This window comes from Babylonia areolata, chromosome 13 (assembly GCF_041734735.1).
Source record: "Babylonia areolata isolate BAREFJ2019XMU chromosome 13, ASM4173473v1, whole genome shotgun sequence".
In the NCBI taxonomy this organism is placed as follows: domain Eukaryota; kingdom Metazoa; phylum Mollusca; class Gastropoda; order Neogastropoda; family Buccinidae; genus Babylonia; species Babylonia areolata.
In genome coordinates, this window is record NC_134888.1 from 973,363 (window position 1) to 987,840 (window position 14,478).

The following is a 14,478-nucleotide window of genomic DNA, read 5'->3' on the forward strand; positions in this document are numbered from 1 at the left end:
GGTGCTGTCAGCATGCCCTGTATAAAACTTATTTCATCTGGAGTAAGGTGTTTGGACATGAGTTACTCAACACTCACAATCATATTATAATCATGTGACACCAGACCCAACTTCTCACAGCTTCTGCAGCATTCAGAACACAAAACAGGTGCGGAGTGGTTCAAGTGTTGGACTTTCAATCTGAGGGTCCCGGATTCAAATCTCATTGACGGCTTTTGTTGGGTAAAGGGTGAAGATTTTTCCAATCTCCCAGGTCAACATATATGCAGACCTGCTAGTGCCTGAACCCCCTTCATGTGCATACGCAAGCAGAAGATCAAATATGCATGTTAAAGATCATGTGATCCATGTCAGCGTTCGGTGGGTTATGGAAATAAGAACATACCCAGCATGCACAGCCCCAAAAGCGGAGTATGGCTGCCTACATGGCAGGGTAAAAACAGTAATACACACAAAAGCCCACTCGTGCACGTACGAGTGAACGTTGCAGCCCATGAATGCAGAAGACAAAAACAAAGATAAGACAACTCAGGCACCATACTGTCACAGTAACATACACAGGCACTCCTCTTTCAAAGAACACACCTCTGCTTTCTCTCAAACATTCATGCATCCTTGCTCACAACAAAATCTCCAGTCCACGTTCTGCTTTCTCTCAAACATTCATGCATCCTTGCTCACAACAAAATCTCCAGTCCACGTTCTGCTTTCTCTCAAACATTCATGCATCCTTGCTCACAACAAAATCTCCAGTCCACGTCTTGTTAGCAACTACAGCTTTACTGACAATAATCAAACCAAGATTCTTGACTCAGAACAACACCAAAGGAACCACAGAACTGAACACATTGTGATTAATGTACAAGGGAAAGTCCCAAACATGAGGCTATCAGTGTCACTCAACAAGACAAAAACAGTGATGGTATTACAACAGCGAGAGCCACAGCAAAGTCAAATGCAAGTCAAACTGTATGCAAACACGCATTTCAGAAGCAACAGCCAACACAAATCAAATCTTCATCATACCCCCTTTCCATCCGGACACTGACTGCCCCAATTTTATGGATAATTCCAGACAGCTGCAACAGCACAGTGGTTACGTCGTGTTGGGCTTTCAACCTGAAGGTCCCGAGTTCAAACCTCACTCACAGCACCCGTTGGGTAAAAGGTGCACATTTTTCAAGTCTCCCAGGTCAACAAATGTGCAGGCCCAGTACTGCCTGAACCCCCTTCTTGTGTATATGCACACAGAACATCAAATGCACATGTTAAAGGTCCCATGATCCTTGTCAGTGTTTAAGTGGAAACCAGAACATTCCCAGTATGCACACCTCCTCCCCCAAACACCGTATGGCTGCTTACATGGTGGGGTAAATATGGTCATACACCTTAAAGTCCACTTGCATACAAAAAGGAACAAGGAAGCTGTGTCCCAAAAACACAGAAGAAGAAGAACAAAAATAAGTAACCAAAAGCAGCTGTGAGCACTATAGGCAAACCAAGTTTCAGACAGAGACAATGAAGAAAATTTTTTCTGCTTAACATTTCAGTTCACAAGCAGTTCTAGAGCTGACATTTGGAAGAAAAAAAACTACAACACTGGACTGGAAGATGGGAGGAAAGAATGAAGTAGACATCCCAGGATGGTGCTTGCTGTATCCATCAAGTCCAGTAAGTCCTGCATTGTACATCCTCTTCTTCCACAGCATGTGAAACCATCTCTTGAAAAACACTGGAGGTACCAACAAAGATATAAAACAAGACACTACTTTTCACTACATTCAAGGTGGAGGTTCAAGGAGCTATGCAGCTTTTTTTTCTTTTTTTTTTAATATTGTAGGGAAAACAAACATTCAATAACACAAACAAAAACCAAAGTTAAAAGTAATACATTTTTTTTTTTTAAATCAAACTGCAGCAGTAATGTTTAAGTAACCATACAGAATGTGACATAATGAAGAAGAAAAAAAAGCACATTCAAAGTTCACAAATGTGTGTAAATGGTGGCGGCACGTACATGCCTGAATAAAATGAAGCTGTTACTGTCACTGCTGCTTGTTTCCCACCCAACAACAAAGGCCCACGTCAGGGCTGAGAACTCTTGTCAGTATCAATCCCACAGAACTTTGACAAACAAAACATGAAAAAAAATGGAAAAAAAAAGGTAGGCACACGTACAGTCACATTCCAACTGAATCCTGCACACAAAACAAGAACATGCATCTGACGTGGACTATTCCATCATTTTTCCACCAGAAGATTTGAAAACAAAAGTTATCTCAACACAATACACAAACTTCTATTCAACAGGCACACAAAACAAAACGAAAATCCAGTAGGTAACTCGCTTAAACAAGAATACAACACAGTAAGAACGTCTCATCATAAAGTCCAGAAAAAGACCACACACAAAAATATTCAAGAAAGCTGAATTCAATTCAACAGAATTCACATTTACTAAAATGACTGGACACAAAGGCAGAAAACATGGAAATAACGGACATATTTTGTACAGAATATTGCAAACTGTCAATTCTGGTTTCAGTATTTTTCCTGAAATCCTCAAATAATTCTGGTTTCAGAATCTTTCCTGAAATAGTTGATTTTATATTCCACTGTGAGTGTATCCACAAAATGTTCATAGATTATCAACAACGAAAGAAAGAAAGAAAGAAAAAAAAAGGTGGAAAGTCATCAAAAAAAAAAAAAAAAAAAACTTTTAAAATTGGAAATGGGAAAACTACTTTTACTGAAAAGAAAACTTTTAAAAATTGACTGAAGGCCAAATATAATTTTTCAAAGGTAGGTTTGAAAATTTTAAAACATTAAAACCGTACATAAGTGGCGCTTAGAATAAACACAAAACGCAGAGACAGAGAAACATCCAGCATCATTTTCAGCTGACAATGACCTTCAATTCATTTACAATTCATACAACACACACAGGCAAGGAAGACCATGTTTCCACACCAAATTACTGAAACAGTGCTCTCTGCTGCTTAAGACATTAGGATACCTTTATATACATGCATGGTTTACATGTGACTGTGAGCTATGTACACTTCAAGATTACACATGTAGCTGCCTCCACGTTCCAGTTTTATTTACACGCTGTCCTTGTGTCACCATGCATCTGTACACTATTTTCAAAACTTTGACCAATCTATCAAACAATTAAGTATTTGTGTATCCCTATCAAACCAAGCCACCCGTTAAAAAGTTTTCAACAACTGTAAATCCAAAAATGAAGAGATAAGTCTTCACAAGGGAGCATGGGTAATCAGTGTCAGAATTCAGACCATGGACATTTCACAATGCAATCAGTTTCAGATAATGGGTATTTCAATGCAATCACTTTCTAAATTCAGACAATGGATATTTCACAATCACAATGCAAGGAGTTTCAGACAATGGATATTTCACAATGCAGTGAGTTTCAGAATTCAGAAAATGGATATTTTACAACGCAATCAGTCTCAGAAATCAATGAATATTTCACAATGCAATGAGTTTCAGATAATGGATATTTCACAATGCAAGGAGTTTCAGACAATGGATATTTCACAATGCATTCAGTTTCAGAATTCATACCATCATCAATGCATATATGCAAATGTCAAGCTGAGCACATAATCCTCACTGAAACCAGTGTCTGTAAATATAATGCAGCTTATTAAACCAGAGTTCAGTCACTACGTTAGATACAACACTTATCGGAATATTACATAGCTTGATCAGGAAATGTAAATGAAATAGAGCCCCAATTAAGTTATTCTTATATACTAAAAATAAAAAAATTTAAAAAAAGAAGAAAGAAAAAAAAAACTTCTAAAAACTAGACCACAAAACTTAATCGCACTGTGCCTGTGGTCATGTGTATGCAGTGAACGCTTGCATTTTTTGACAGAAATCTTCTGAGCCTGATATGAAGTCCGAGAGAACGGGATGCTCACAGAGAGAGAGGCAGGGGGAGGAGGAGGAGGCTGGAGAAGTGAAGCCTCATCTTTGAAAGACCCCTGACATCCCCAAGGGGGGAAACCTAACCTTGTATCAAAACAAAACTCTGCAGACTTAACTCTTTCCATACGAACGGTGAAAGAGACGACGTTAACAGCGTTTCACCCCAATTACCATCATCAAAATATTGCAAGCGGAAGGCTCTTATACTGAAGACGTGAATGTTGACAGAGAATACCACAATTCTGACGACGGAAGCTTAAGGTTGGGTCATTCAGACACCCACTGGACATCCGAGGGGTCTGTGTAGAGGAGAAGAGAGGACTGGCCGTACTGAGTGAGTTAAAACCAGCATCACTGTCACTTCAGCATGGGACATTTTACTCTCTCTAGTTGTCAGTGTCAATACTATTACCAAGCAGAAACATTAATTTCAGAAATTTTAAAAAAAAGGTGGAGAATGGAAGAAAAAAATGAAGAGGATTATGTTCCGAGTTCTACAAAAACACAAGACAGACAGCAAGCTATCTCCAGACTACCCATTCTTTTCTTGCTGCTCTCTCCCTCTCTCATCTCTGCCTTAAAAGTCATTTTAGCCAACTTTAGTTTAATGAAAGACATTACAACTCTCTCCCTCTCTCATCTCTGCCTCTATAGTCATTTTAGCCAACTTTAGTTTCATCAAAGACATTACAAAGCTTGTTCAAAAAGCACTGCAAAAGAAAGTGGCTTGTTACATATAAAAGGGGGAGAAGAAAAAAAAAAAACCCACCCCAAAGAACCGTAACATAATGAATAATAAATCAGCCTGCACACCATAAACCTCAAGTCAACGTTACCACTGTGCAGGGGGAGGTGAGGAGAAGGGGGGTGTGGGGGGGAGACTGTAACCAACAGGAACTGAACCAGTCTTGTTCAGGCAAGCAGTTGAATCAATTTCAACAATGTTTCAGCTCTCACCAGTTAGTTTCACAGTAAATCTGACGCAGGATGTGATTCATATCGTGCTTACAAAGACGTTCAGCACACACACAAATTAAGCAGCGTCACCATGACATGTCTGTTTTGAGGGAGTAATGAAGCAGATGTGTCATGAGTCATGGTTATGAATCTTAAACTCACAACCCTCCCCCATTCATTCTGCTTGTTCTGTGAAGTTATGTGTAGAAGGGGGAAAAAAGTTATATATATATAAAAAAAAATTTTTTTAAAAAGCTGGATGTTATCTTCTTCAATGCAAATATATTCTATTTTTGACAGCTTTTTTATTCTTCACAAACACACACACACACACACACATACATATTGAAAACAATACAATATTACACTGTAGGTTCATTAAGCTTGGATGAAGAAAAGAAAAGGCCACAAAACAGTATTTAATGGGGAAAAAATCAAAGAAAGATATCCATCTAAATTAACCCAAGGTTTGTCTAACAAGTGTGGTCAGGTGTTCTTTGTCACTTCACTGAATTCACTATCATTTCCTCCAATGCAATGATTCAACAGATGACTTTAAATTTTTTTTAAATTAAATACAACAACAAAAAACCACAATAGTAAATCATTAAATGAAATAAATTACAACAGAAAGCAACAATGATCAATCAGATTTGGAACCCTGCCAAGACAAGTTCCTAATAATAGCGCACTTAGCGCATGTAAAAGAACCCATGGCAACAAAAGGGTTGTCCCTGGCAAAATTCTGTAGAAAACTTCAATAGGAAAAACAAATAAAACTGCACACAGGAAAAAATACAAAAAAATTGGTAGCACTGTAGTGTAGCGACGCACTCTCCCTGGGGAGAGCAGCCCAAATTTCACACAGAGAAATCTGTTGTGATCAAAAGAAAAACAAATATTCATAGATGTTTGACAAAATATTTTCAATCAAGTTGAAACAATTAAAAATAAAAAAAAGAATTAAAAAAAAAATCCCAACACACATACACACACATTTACATGTATATTATGTATACATATGAGATACAACAAATATTCAACAGAATTCAAATCTTTCAGCAAAATATCCATTTGGAGAGAGAGGACTATGAGAATGGGTCAATATTGGCACCGACTGCGGACTGGTTTCGAACCCTTTTTACTCCATCGCCACAATGGAGCTTTCATCTTACATCTTAACTTCGGAGATACAGAAATGACTAAGTAACCACAGTATATCTGAACATAACCGAAACACGTCAAGATACAGAAAGCTTCATAAGGTGTACATGTGTCATTGTATGTGTGTATGTGTGCAAGCATGCGCGCCAGGAAGAGAATTTAGCTCAGTTCAACTGCAGATTTACACTGCAAATAAACCTTCGAGTGATGTAGTCTAGTTCTAATCATTTAACCTCCTATCACCCATGAGCTGGATATTGTGGTATTATCATAATCATCGTGGTGATGAAGGGGCATGGTCCACAGACGACAGATTCTTCTTTCATGAAATGACCATCCATTTATCATGGATCAGCAATTTTAGTACTAGTTAAAGAGGATGTAAGCTTGCTCCAGACATATTTCTTTCTTGTAATATTTCTTTTTGTGGGGTCTAAAAACAGTATCCAATCATAAAGTCTGGAGGAGAGATTATATGCAACAACGACACATGAAAAAATGCAGTGTACAAAATGCTGAATAGACTAGGAACACAGAAAATGATAAAGAAACAAAAAGATAGAAAAGTAAACCAAGCTATGTTATGGAGAGGATGACATATATGCACACACACACACACACACACACACAATCAAAACATGCACAGCATCCTGTTAATGATCACATTTTTTTTTTTTTTAAACTGCAATCTCACACATATGCTCCCTTTCTTGAACTCCCCATTCATGGAAAATGGACATACACATTAGTCTAAAAGTCTAAACAAACCAAATTCGGTTCACCTTTGTTGCCAGATATATGATTTGTACAAGTTCCTGAGCACTTGACCTGTCACAAAAGCATTATGTAACACAAATCAAAACACTTCAAACTATTCAAAAGCAGAGATCAAGAAGAAGAAAAAAAAAACCCACTGACAACCATACATGTTCCACTGGGTAAGGTGAATCAATCAATGAACTGATGAAGGGTTTGATGTTGATCAAAAGAACTCGAGTTACAAACTGGTGCAAGAAGAAAACATGACTAAAAAGAAACTAAAGTATGCATTTCATTCAAAGCACACAGCCCTGACTTAATAAATGACAATGCACACTATCATCAACAACGTTTCAAAGTTCCCTTCTTTAGCGCTTGTCTCAGAAAGCAATATATATCAATCAAATGAACAATATATATACTTATACATAATTTTATATTACTTTTAAATACCTGGTTGGTGAGATATCGGTTACAGCTGTAGCCTGTTGTTGTGCAATATATATATATATATCAATCAAATGAATAATATATACTTATACATGATTTTATATTACTTTTAACTACCTGGTTGGTGAGATATCGGTTACAGCTGTAGCCTGTTGTTGAACAGTTTCCCAGAATAGACAAGCCCATTGTACTGTTTAGTTATTTTCACACTACTGTCCAAAGATTTCAATGTAAAGAACAAAATGAACATCCCACAGGCATATCAAAATTTAAAATAAATGTCACATTTATCATTTCAATGACAAAGGTATCAACAACAAAGTAAAACTATTATTTCAAATGACAGCAGGTAAATAAAAGTTTTAAAAAGTTAAGGTGAAATGAATTATTTGTAATCTGCAATATTACAAAACCTTTAGTACCATAAATATTAACCAGAGAAAATCAGAGCTATAACTAGGCTGTGGAGGGCAGAGGAGGGAGGTGGGGATTATTACAAGTTTAACAACTTGTCCTGTTTTATTCTATGAGATTCTGACAGTCAATGAATAGTAATTATTATTAAAAACTACAATACAGCATAGTTAGAATTATGATAATAAATATGTGTTATAAGGAGGGAGGCAGGGGGGTGGGGGTTATTAAACTGCAACTCACTTCGAATCAGGTTTGAATCCAACTGAAACACTCTAAAAGCAAACACTGAAAATTAAAAAAACAAATAAACTTCCCAAATAACTTCAAATAAAATGAAAAGTCTTCAAATGTAACCAAACTATCATTATGACTTTCATCAGACATAATGGCTAAACCTAATACTGAAACATACATAATTCATATAAAAAAATGTTTTAACAAATTAAAAAGAAAAGAGAAAATTTTGCCATGGAGAACGGGACAAGATTCAAAGGGAGGCAACTACATTTCTGAATCACCAAAACATACAAATTTGTCTCCTCTTATTCAACAAGATCATCACCCTCAAACCATACCCCCCCCCCCCCCTCCCCCAGCTTTTCCTTTGCAGGTGACCAGATAAACATAGGGGCATTTTAAAAAGATTTCCAAGTTTAAATAAACAAAATCAAATGTCTTGAATACAACAATCGTCAAAACATATTCATCATCATGACTGAACTACTTTTATTATCATGAACATTGAACCATTGTCCAAAAACAAAAGAAGTTAAAAATACCAATAACTGGGAATTATCTAGGTTGGACGTTACAAATATGTGTTTAAAAAAAAAAAGAAGAAAAGATAAAAGAAAAAAAGAAAATATTCCAAATAATAAATATTTGGCCAAATTTAGAACAAATGAACCAAACTACACTGATTTAATTTTTTTGGGGGGGTGTTTTTTTGTTGTTAAAATATACGTTTACTTGTGGAGTTATCCATACACCCTGTACACCTGCTTAAAAAACCAAACGAAAACACTGAGGTGGGAGAGGGTGGTGGTGAAAATGTCTGATAAAACAGAATTACAACTGACACAACAATTAAATTTTGTTCACGATATATTTCCAAACAAAAGAAGATATTATACTGTCTTTAAATACGTTCCCTGAAACACAATGGCCAGCACTGGCCAACCAAGCAACATAAATCATGAAAATGTTTTTAATAATTAAAAATAATCAAAAGAAAAGAAAGCCACCAACAATAAAGATAATGAACACAGCAACTGATTTGTCCAATTATTAATTACAAAATCCATTAGTCACCGCACTTTGATGCTTGGCTGAATTAGTTCTGTTATATAACTCCCAAGATGTATGTGACTTCAAAGCACAAGTTTTCTAAGAGCTGGGTTCAGGGGAGAGAACTGGCATGGCAGGGTCATGCTCCACTTCAGATTTGTCATGACTGTTCTTTTGCATGGTGGGCATCTTCAAGGGGTTGCAGCAACCTCGGCAACTGCAGTTGTGGCATGGCAGCTTTCTGCTATAGCACGCGCAACGTTGATTGAAGCAAGTGAAGCGTGAAGGGAGATTCAGGCGTGCACATTTACACACTTTCCTGGTGGGAACAGCATGGTTCTCTGAAACATTCAGACTGGAAGCCAGACGAGTGCGCTTGCACGGCGGTTCAAAATCAATTTCCGGCTTGAATGGTTTCTGCTTTTTCTGGTACTTGCCTTTGATTCTGAGTTTGGTTTGAAGGACAACAGAGTTCTTCAGTTTAGTTTTGGGAGGTAATGACTGCACCACTTTCTTCGGAGAGATCAAATTCATGCTCAAAGGTTTGGATATCCTCTTTCCCCGCATTTTTCGTCCCCGCTTGCCGTGGGAAGGCTTGGACCAGTGACCAGGCCCTTGTTGATCCAGGACGTCTGCACGCTGGGGCCCTGCCAAAGGTGGGGACAGTTTTTCATGGGGAATAATTTTCTGTGTGCATGGAGCCAGCAGTGCGGGCATCAAATCCAGCTCATCATCCAGGCGGCCTAATTTCAATGGACCGTTGTTGGGTGCTGGTTTGTCCTTGTCTGCAGCTTTGGTGACGTTTTGGACACTGGTCAGCTTTGGGGGGTTGTCTTTCCCGTCCTTCTCTGCCTGGGACTGGGAGGGCGCTGAAGTGCCGCTGTCGCTGCGTTTTCTTCCTACGGCACCGCTGCCCGAGGTCGATGGCTGATTCGGACCTCTCGGCAAAGACACAAGTTTAGGTTCAGGAGCCATACCCCACGTGGGAACACAAGTTGGCATCACCTTGTTTGAAATGACATAATCGTCCTCAAATGCCGCCGCCTCGTCGAGCACTCGGATCAGCGTGTTTGTGTGGGCGCCATTGGTTGCCGCTTTACGAATCTCGCGCCCTATTGCCGTGTTATTTATGTATTCGCACATTTTCTTAAAGCAAAGAATAAGAATTCTCATACTAGGGTTCTCGGTAAATCCTTCGTGAGTTCGACACCAACTGCAAGCTGGTCGGAGGCGCATTTTTCCTCCGATGCAGGACGAGCAAACATGATGTAAACAAATGGCGTGACTTGGACCTTTAGGTTTTAGCATGATGTTGCCACAAACACAGCACGACAGCATTTGCCGCAGGCACGGCAGGTAGCCATACAGATCCACCCAAGTACTCTTGTTGGATGGATCAGCCAAAAGGACGTACTTGCAGGTTGACAAATAAAACTCGTAGGCGTTCATCTTGTTCAGAATATGATGGCGCAGTTTTCATGGGGATTTGCGCACTTCCGTGCTACACTATTCAGAGTTCTGATTGGTTCATGTGCCAGATAGGATGACGTAAATTGCACTTGTATCTTTTTTCCGAAAACTGATAAATTTGTCTGCATTTCATCTTGGAACTGACAAGAAAAGTGAAGGCAAAATGCGATCACTTGTGCATTTCTTTGTAAATCCGAGTATCAAGGACAACGTTTCAAGTAAAATGTTCAAACACAGACTAGCGAATTGTACTGATGCATAGATCCTGGTGCTATGAGGGACGTGTTTGGTCTTCTTTTGGTATGTTTATATATATATATATATATATATATATATATCAGTCCTAACTGAAGGATGCCCCCTCTGCAAATTAAAGAAAAATCTTGATCTTCATGGTTTTGTCTTCTGTCAGATGTTTATATGTGTTTCAGTTAGAACGTGAATTTCTTCCCACACATTTTAATCAAATGAAACCAACAAGCTTTTGCATTTATGTTCAGAATTCAGTATATTTATTAACAGACATTTGTTCATCGACTTTTCATGGGTTTGCTTTCAGAGGTTAAACTATGGGCATGAAGAGAAAGTATTTGAAATGTCTGCAAATGTGTCTGTACATATGTATGTATGTATGTATACACATGTACACAATTTAAATGAGAAGAAACAAAAATGTTTACTCCAAATTAGTAATTCTATCATAGGAATGAATTGATATACCAAAGACTAGTACTTTCAGTTTTAACAGATTTTGCAGATCAGTGTAATTTTTTTTTTCCAAATTGTCAAAAGATCACTTTTTGACTCACTTGTGTAAACAAAGTGAGTCTATGTTTTAACCCGGTGTTCGGTTGTCTGTGTGTGTCTGTGTGTCCGTGGTAAACTTTAACATTGACATTTTCTCTGCAAATACTTTGTTAGTTGACACCAAATTAGGCATAAAATAGGAAAAATTCAGTTCTTTCCAGTCATCTTGTTTAAAACAATATTGCACCTCTGGGATGTGCACAAAAAAATAATGAAACCTAATTATATGCAAAACTGCATTTACTGTTAGTGTTATATTTATATTTTTTGTATTCTCTAAACTTGGCACTTTGATCTGATATTCTGATCCAACAAGAGCAGTCATTATTATCATTTTTTGTTCAAACAGGAACTTCTTTTCCTAAGCATGGAAGCTTTATTCATTTTGCAAACGTTTTGGTGCAGATAGTAAAAAAGAGAAATTACTCTGTAATTAATGCTATGGGACTTAATTTGCTTTAAACTGATCTTTCTCATCTTAAACATAACATTTTTAGATTATACTCAATACATAAAAAGCTTGGGTTTTGGGGGGTTGGGGGTGGTTGTTGTGTTTTTTTTCAGTGTATCACAAGTGAGTCTTGAAGGCCTTGCCTCTCGTTTACTTTCAGTTTTAACAGATTTTGCAGATCAGTGTAATTTTCTTTCCAAATTGTCAAAAGATCGCTTTTTTACTTTCAGTTTTAACAGATTTTGCAGATCAGTGTAATTTTTTTTCCAAATTGTCAAAAGATCGCTTTTTTTCTTTGGTGGTTTTGTGTGGATGTGTGTATTGTATAGGGGCTGGTGGTGCACGCGTTGTTTTTCTGTAGAAGAGTGGTTTATGTGATCAATATCCTAGTGACAGGTGATGGAATGCTGAGAAATGACTCAAAATGCAGTGCTGTTTCCCATGCCTGACTGTGCACGAGTCAATGAGTGCATGTGTGTGTGTGTGTGTGTGAGAGAGAGAGTGTCTGTGTTGTGTATGTGTGTGTGTGTGTGTGAACATCTGCATGAAATGTTAAAGTGCGTGGAGAAGGGACCTAAGAAAGAGTATTTTCACTGTATATTATTGTGAATTGTAATGGGAGAACTATGGTTCTGTAATGGTACAGTGAAGGCATGCGTATGCTTTGACTTTTTTTTTTATTTGTTTGTTTGTTTTTTTGTTTGGTTTAAATGTGCAACATATAAATCCTGATGCATGTGTGTGTCTGTGTCTGTGTTTGTGTGTCTGGGTGTGTGTGTGTGTGTGTGTGTGTGTGTCTGTGTGTGTGTGTGTGTGTGGTGTCACTGGATTTTAGAAGTGAAACAGAGAAACTGGAAGTGGAGAGCGAGACAGAAGAGAAACAGAGACAGAGACGTGGAGATCGAAGAGACGCAAACAATAAGGCAAAGAATGTCAAACGTCTGCACTCAAGACACATTCAGCCTAATTCATGTCTGTCTGTTCTTTATAACAATAAGACAAAGAATGTCAAACGTCTGCACTCAAGACACATTCAGCCTAATTCATTTCTGTCTGTTCTTTATAAGACAAAGAATGTCAAACGTCTGCACTCAAGACACATTCAGCCTAATTCATGTCGGTCTGTTCTTTATAACAATAAGACAAAGAATGTCAAACGTCTGCACTCAAGACACATTCAGCCTAATTCATGTCTGTCTGTTCTTTATAAGACAAAGAATGTCAAACGTCTGCACTCAAGACACATTCAGCCTAATTCATGTCTGTCTGTTCTTTATAACAATAAGACAAAGAATGTCAAACGTCTGCACTCAAGACACATTCAGCCTAATTCATGTCTGTCTGTTCTTTATAACAATAAGACAAAGAATGTCAAACGTCTGCACTCAAGACACATTCAGTCTAATTCATTTCTGTCTGTCCTTTATTCTTCAGCAATAAAGAAACATTGTTTACCAGCAAGGTTAACACTTGTATTCTTCATACCAACTGTATGTATGTCGAATGAAATTAAAAGGTGGGCATGAATAAAGAAACAAAAGGCAAACAAACAACAACAACAAAACCAGCACAAAAAAAAGCATGAATACAAAATAAAAAGGGATTTTAAAAAAACAAACAACAACCATGAAATAAAAATTGAAGAAATACAACATAAAATAAATGGCTCTTGTTGATATTCAAATGAAAGTTAAGTTTCTGTTTCAGTTTGTTTCAAGGTGTGGAAGCATGCAGACTGATCCACATACACCACTACACCACATCTTCTGCTAAACATAGAGGAAAAGAAGCAGATGCCTCATCTTCTCATTCGGATACACCGAGGTCCCGTGTGCAACATGCACTTAGCGCACGTAAAAGAACCCACGGCAACTAAAGGGTTGTTCCTGGCAAAATTCTGTCGAAAAATCCACTTCGATAGGAAAAACAAATAAAACTGCACGCAGGAAAAAAAAAACAAAAAAATGGGCGGTGGCGCTGTAGTGTAGCGACGCGCTCTCCCTGGGGAGAGCAGCCCGAATTTCACACAGAGAAATCTGTTGTGATAAAAAAGAAATACAAATACAAATAAACCTCACTCTAGACCCATCTCCTAACTGAAAAAATACAAAAAAACAAAACAAAAAAAACCAACGAAATTACTGCCAGAGGTCAAGGAAATAAGTAGGAGGAGTTTGTATTATACTCCATGTTTGGTGTTAAATATACTTACCATGTCAAACTGATGTAAGTTTATTCACTGCCTTTGTCTAAAAAAAAAAAAGGAATAAATACATTTTGTTCACAGGTTTAAAATCAAAGGTCACGGCAATACTTTTGACACACATACTGACTTTCCCTGGAACATGAACCTAAGTTGTTTATACATCTGAACTTAAGTTGTCTACACATCTCTTGCCTGATAAACAGACAGAAAGACTGAGGTGGACAGAGAAATGGACACCCAACCAAAGGAGAATGGACACCCAAAGGAGAATGGACACCCAACCAAAGGAGAATGGACACCCAACCAAAGGAGGAGAATGGACACCCAAAGGAGAATGGACACCCAACCAAAGAAGAAGGAGAATGGACACCCAAAGGAGAATGGACACCCAACCAAAGGAGAAGGAGAATGAACACCCAAAGGAGAATGGACACCCAACCAAAGAAGAAGGAGAATGGACACCCAAAGGAGAATGGACACCCAACCAAAGGAGAATGGACACCCAACCAAAGGAGAAGGAGAATGAACACCCAAAGGAGAATGGACACCC

At 37.9% G+C, this 14,478-nt stretch overlaps 1 protein-coding gene across 1 annotated transcript; it reads right to left on the reverse strand.

Moving 5' to 3' along the window:
• Nucleotides 1-8,313: 8,313 nt before the first annotated feature.
• Nucleotides 8,314-10,468, reverse strand: LOC143288961 (uncharacterized). The gene has a single exon (XM_076597658.1). The coding sequence runs from the start codon at nt 10,441-10,443 to the stop codon at nt 9,094-9,096; it is 1,350 nt and encodes a 449-aa protein (XP_076453773.1). The 5' UTR covers nt 10,444-10,468; the 3' UTR covers nt 8,314-9,093.
• Nucleotides 10,469-14,478: the final 4,010 nt, after the last annotated feature.

Excerpts from the sequence above, each read along its gene's own strand:
- LOC143288961 (XM_076597658.1), bottom strand. The coding sequence starts at position 10,443 with ATGAACGCCTACGAGTTTTATTTGTCAACCTGCAAGTACGTCCTTTTG.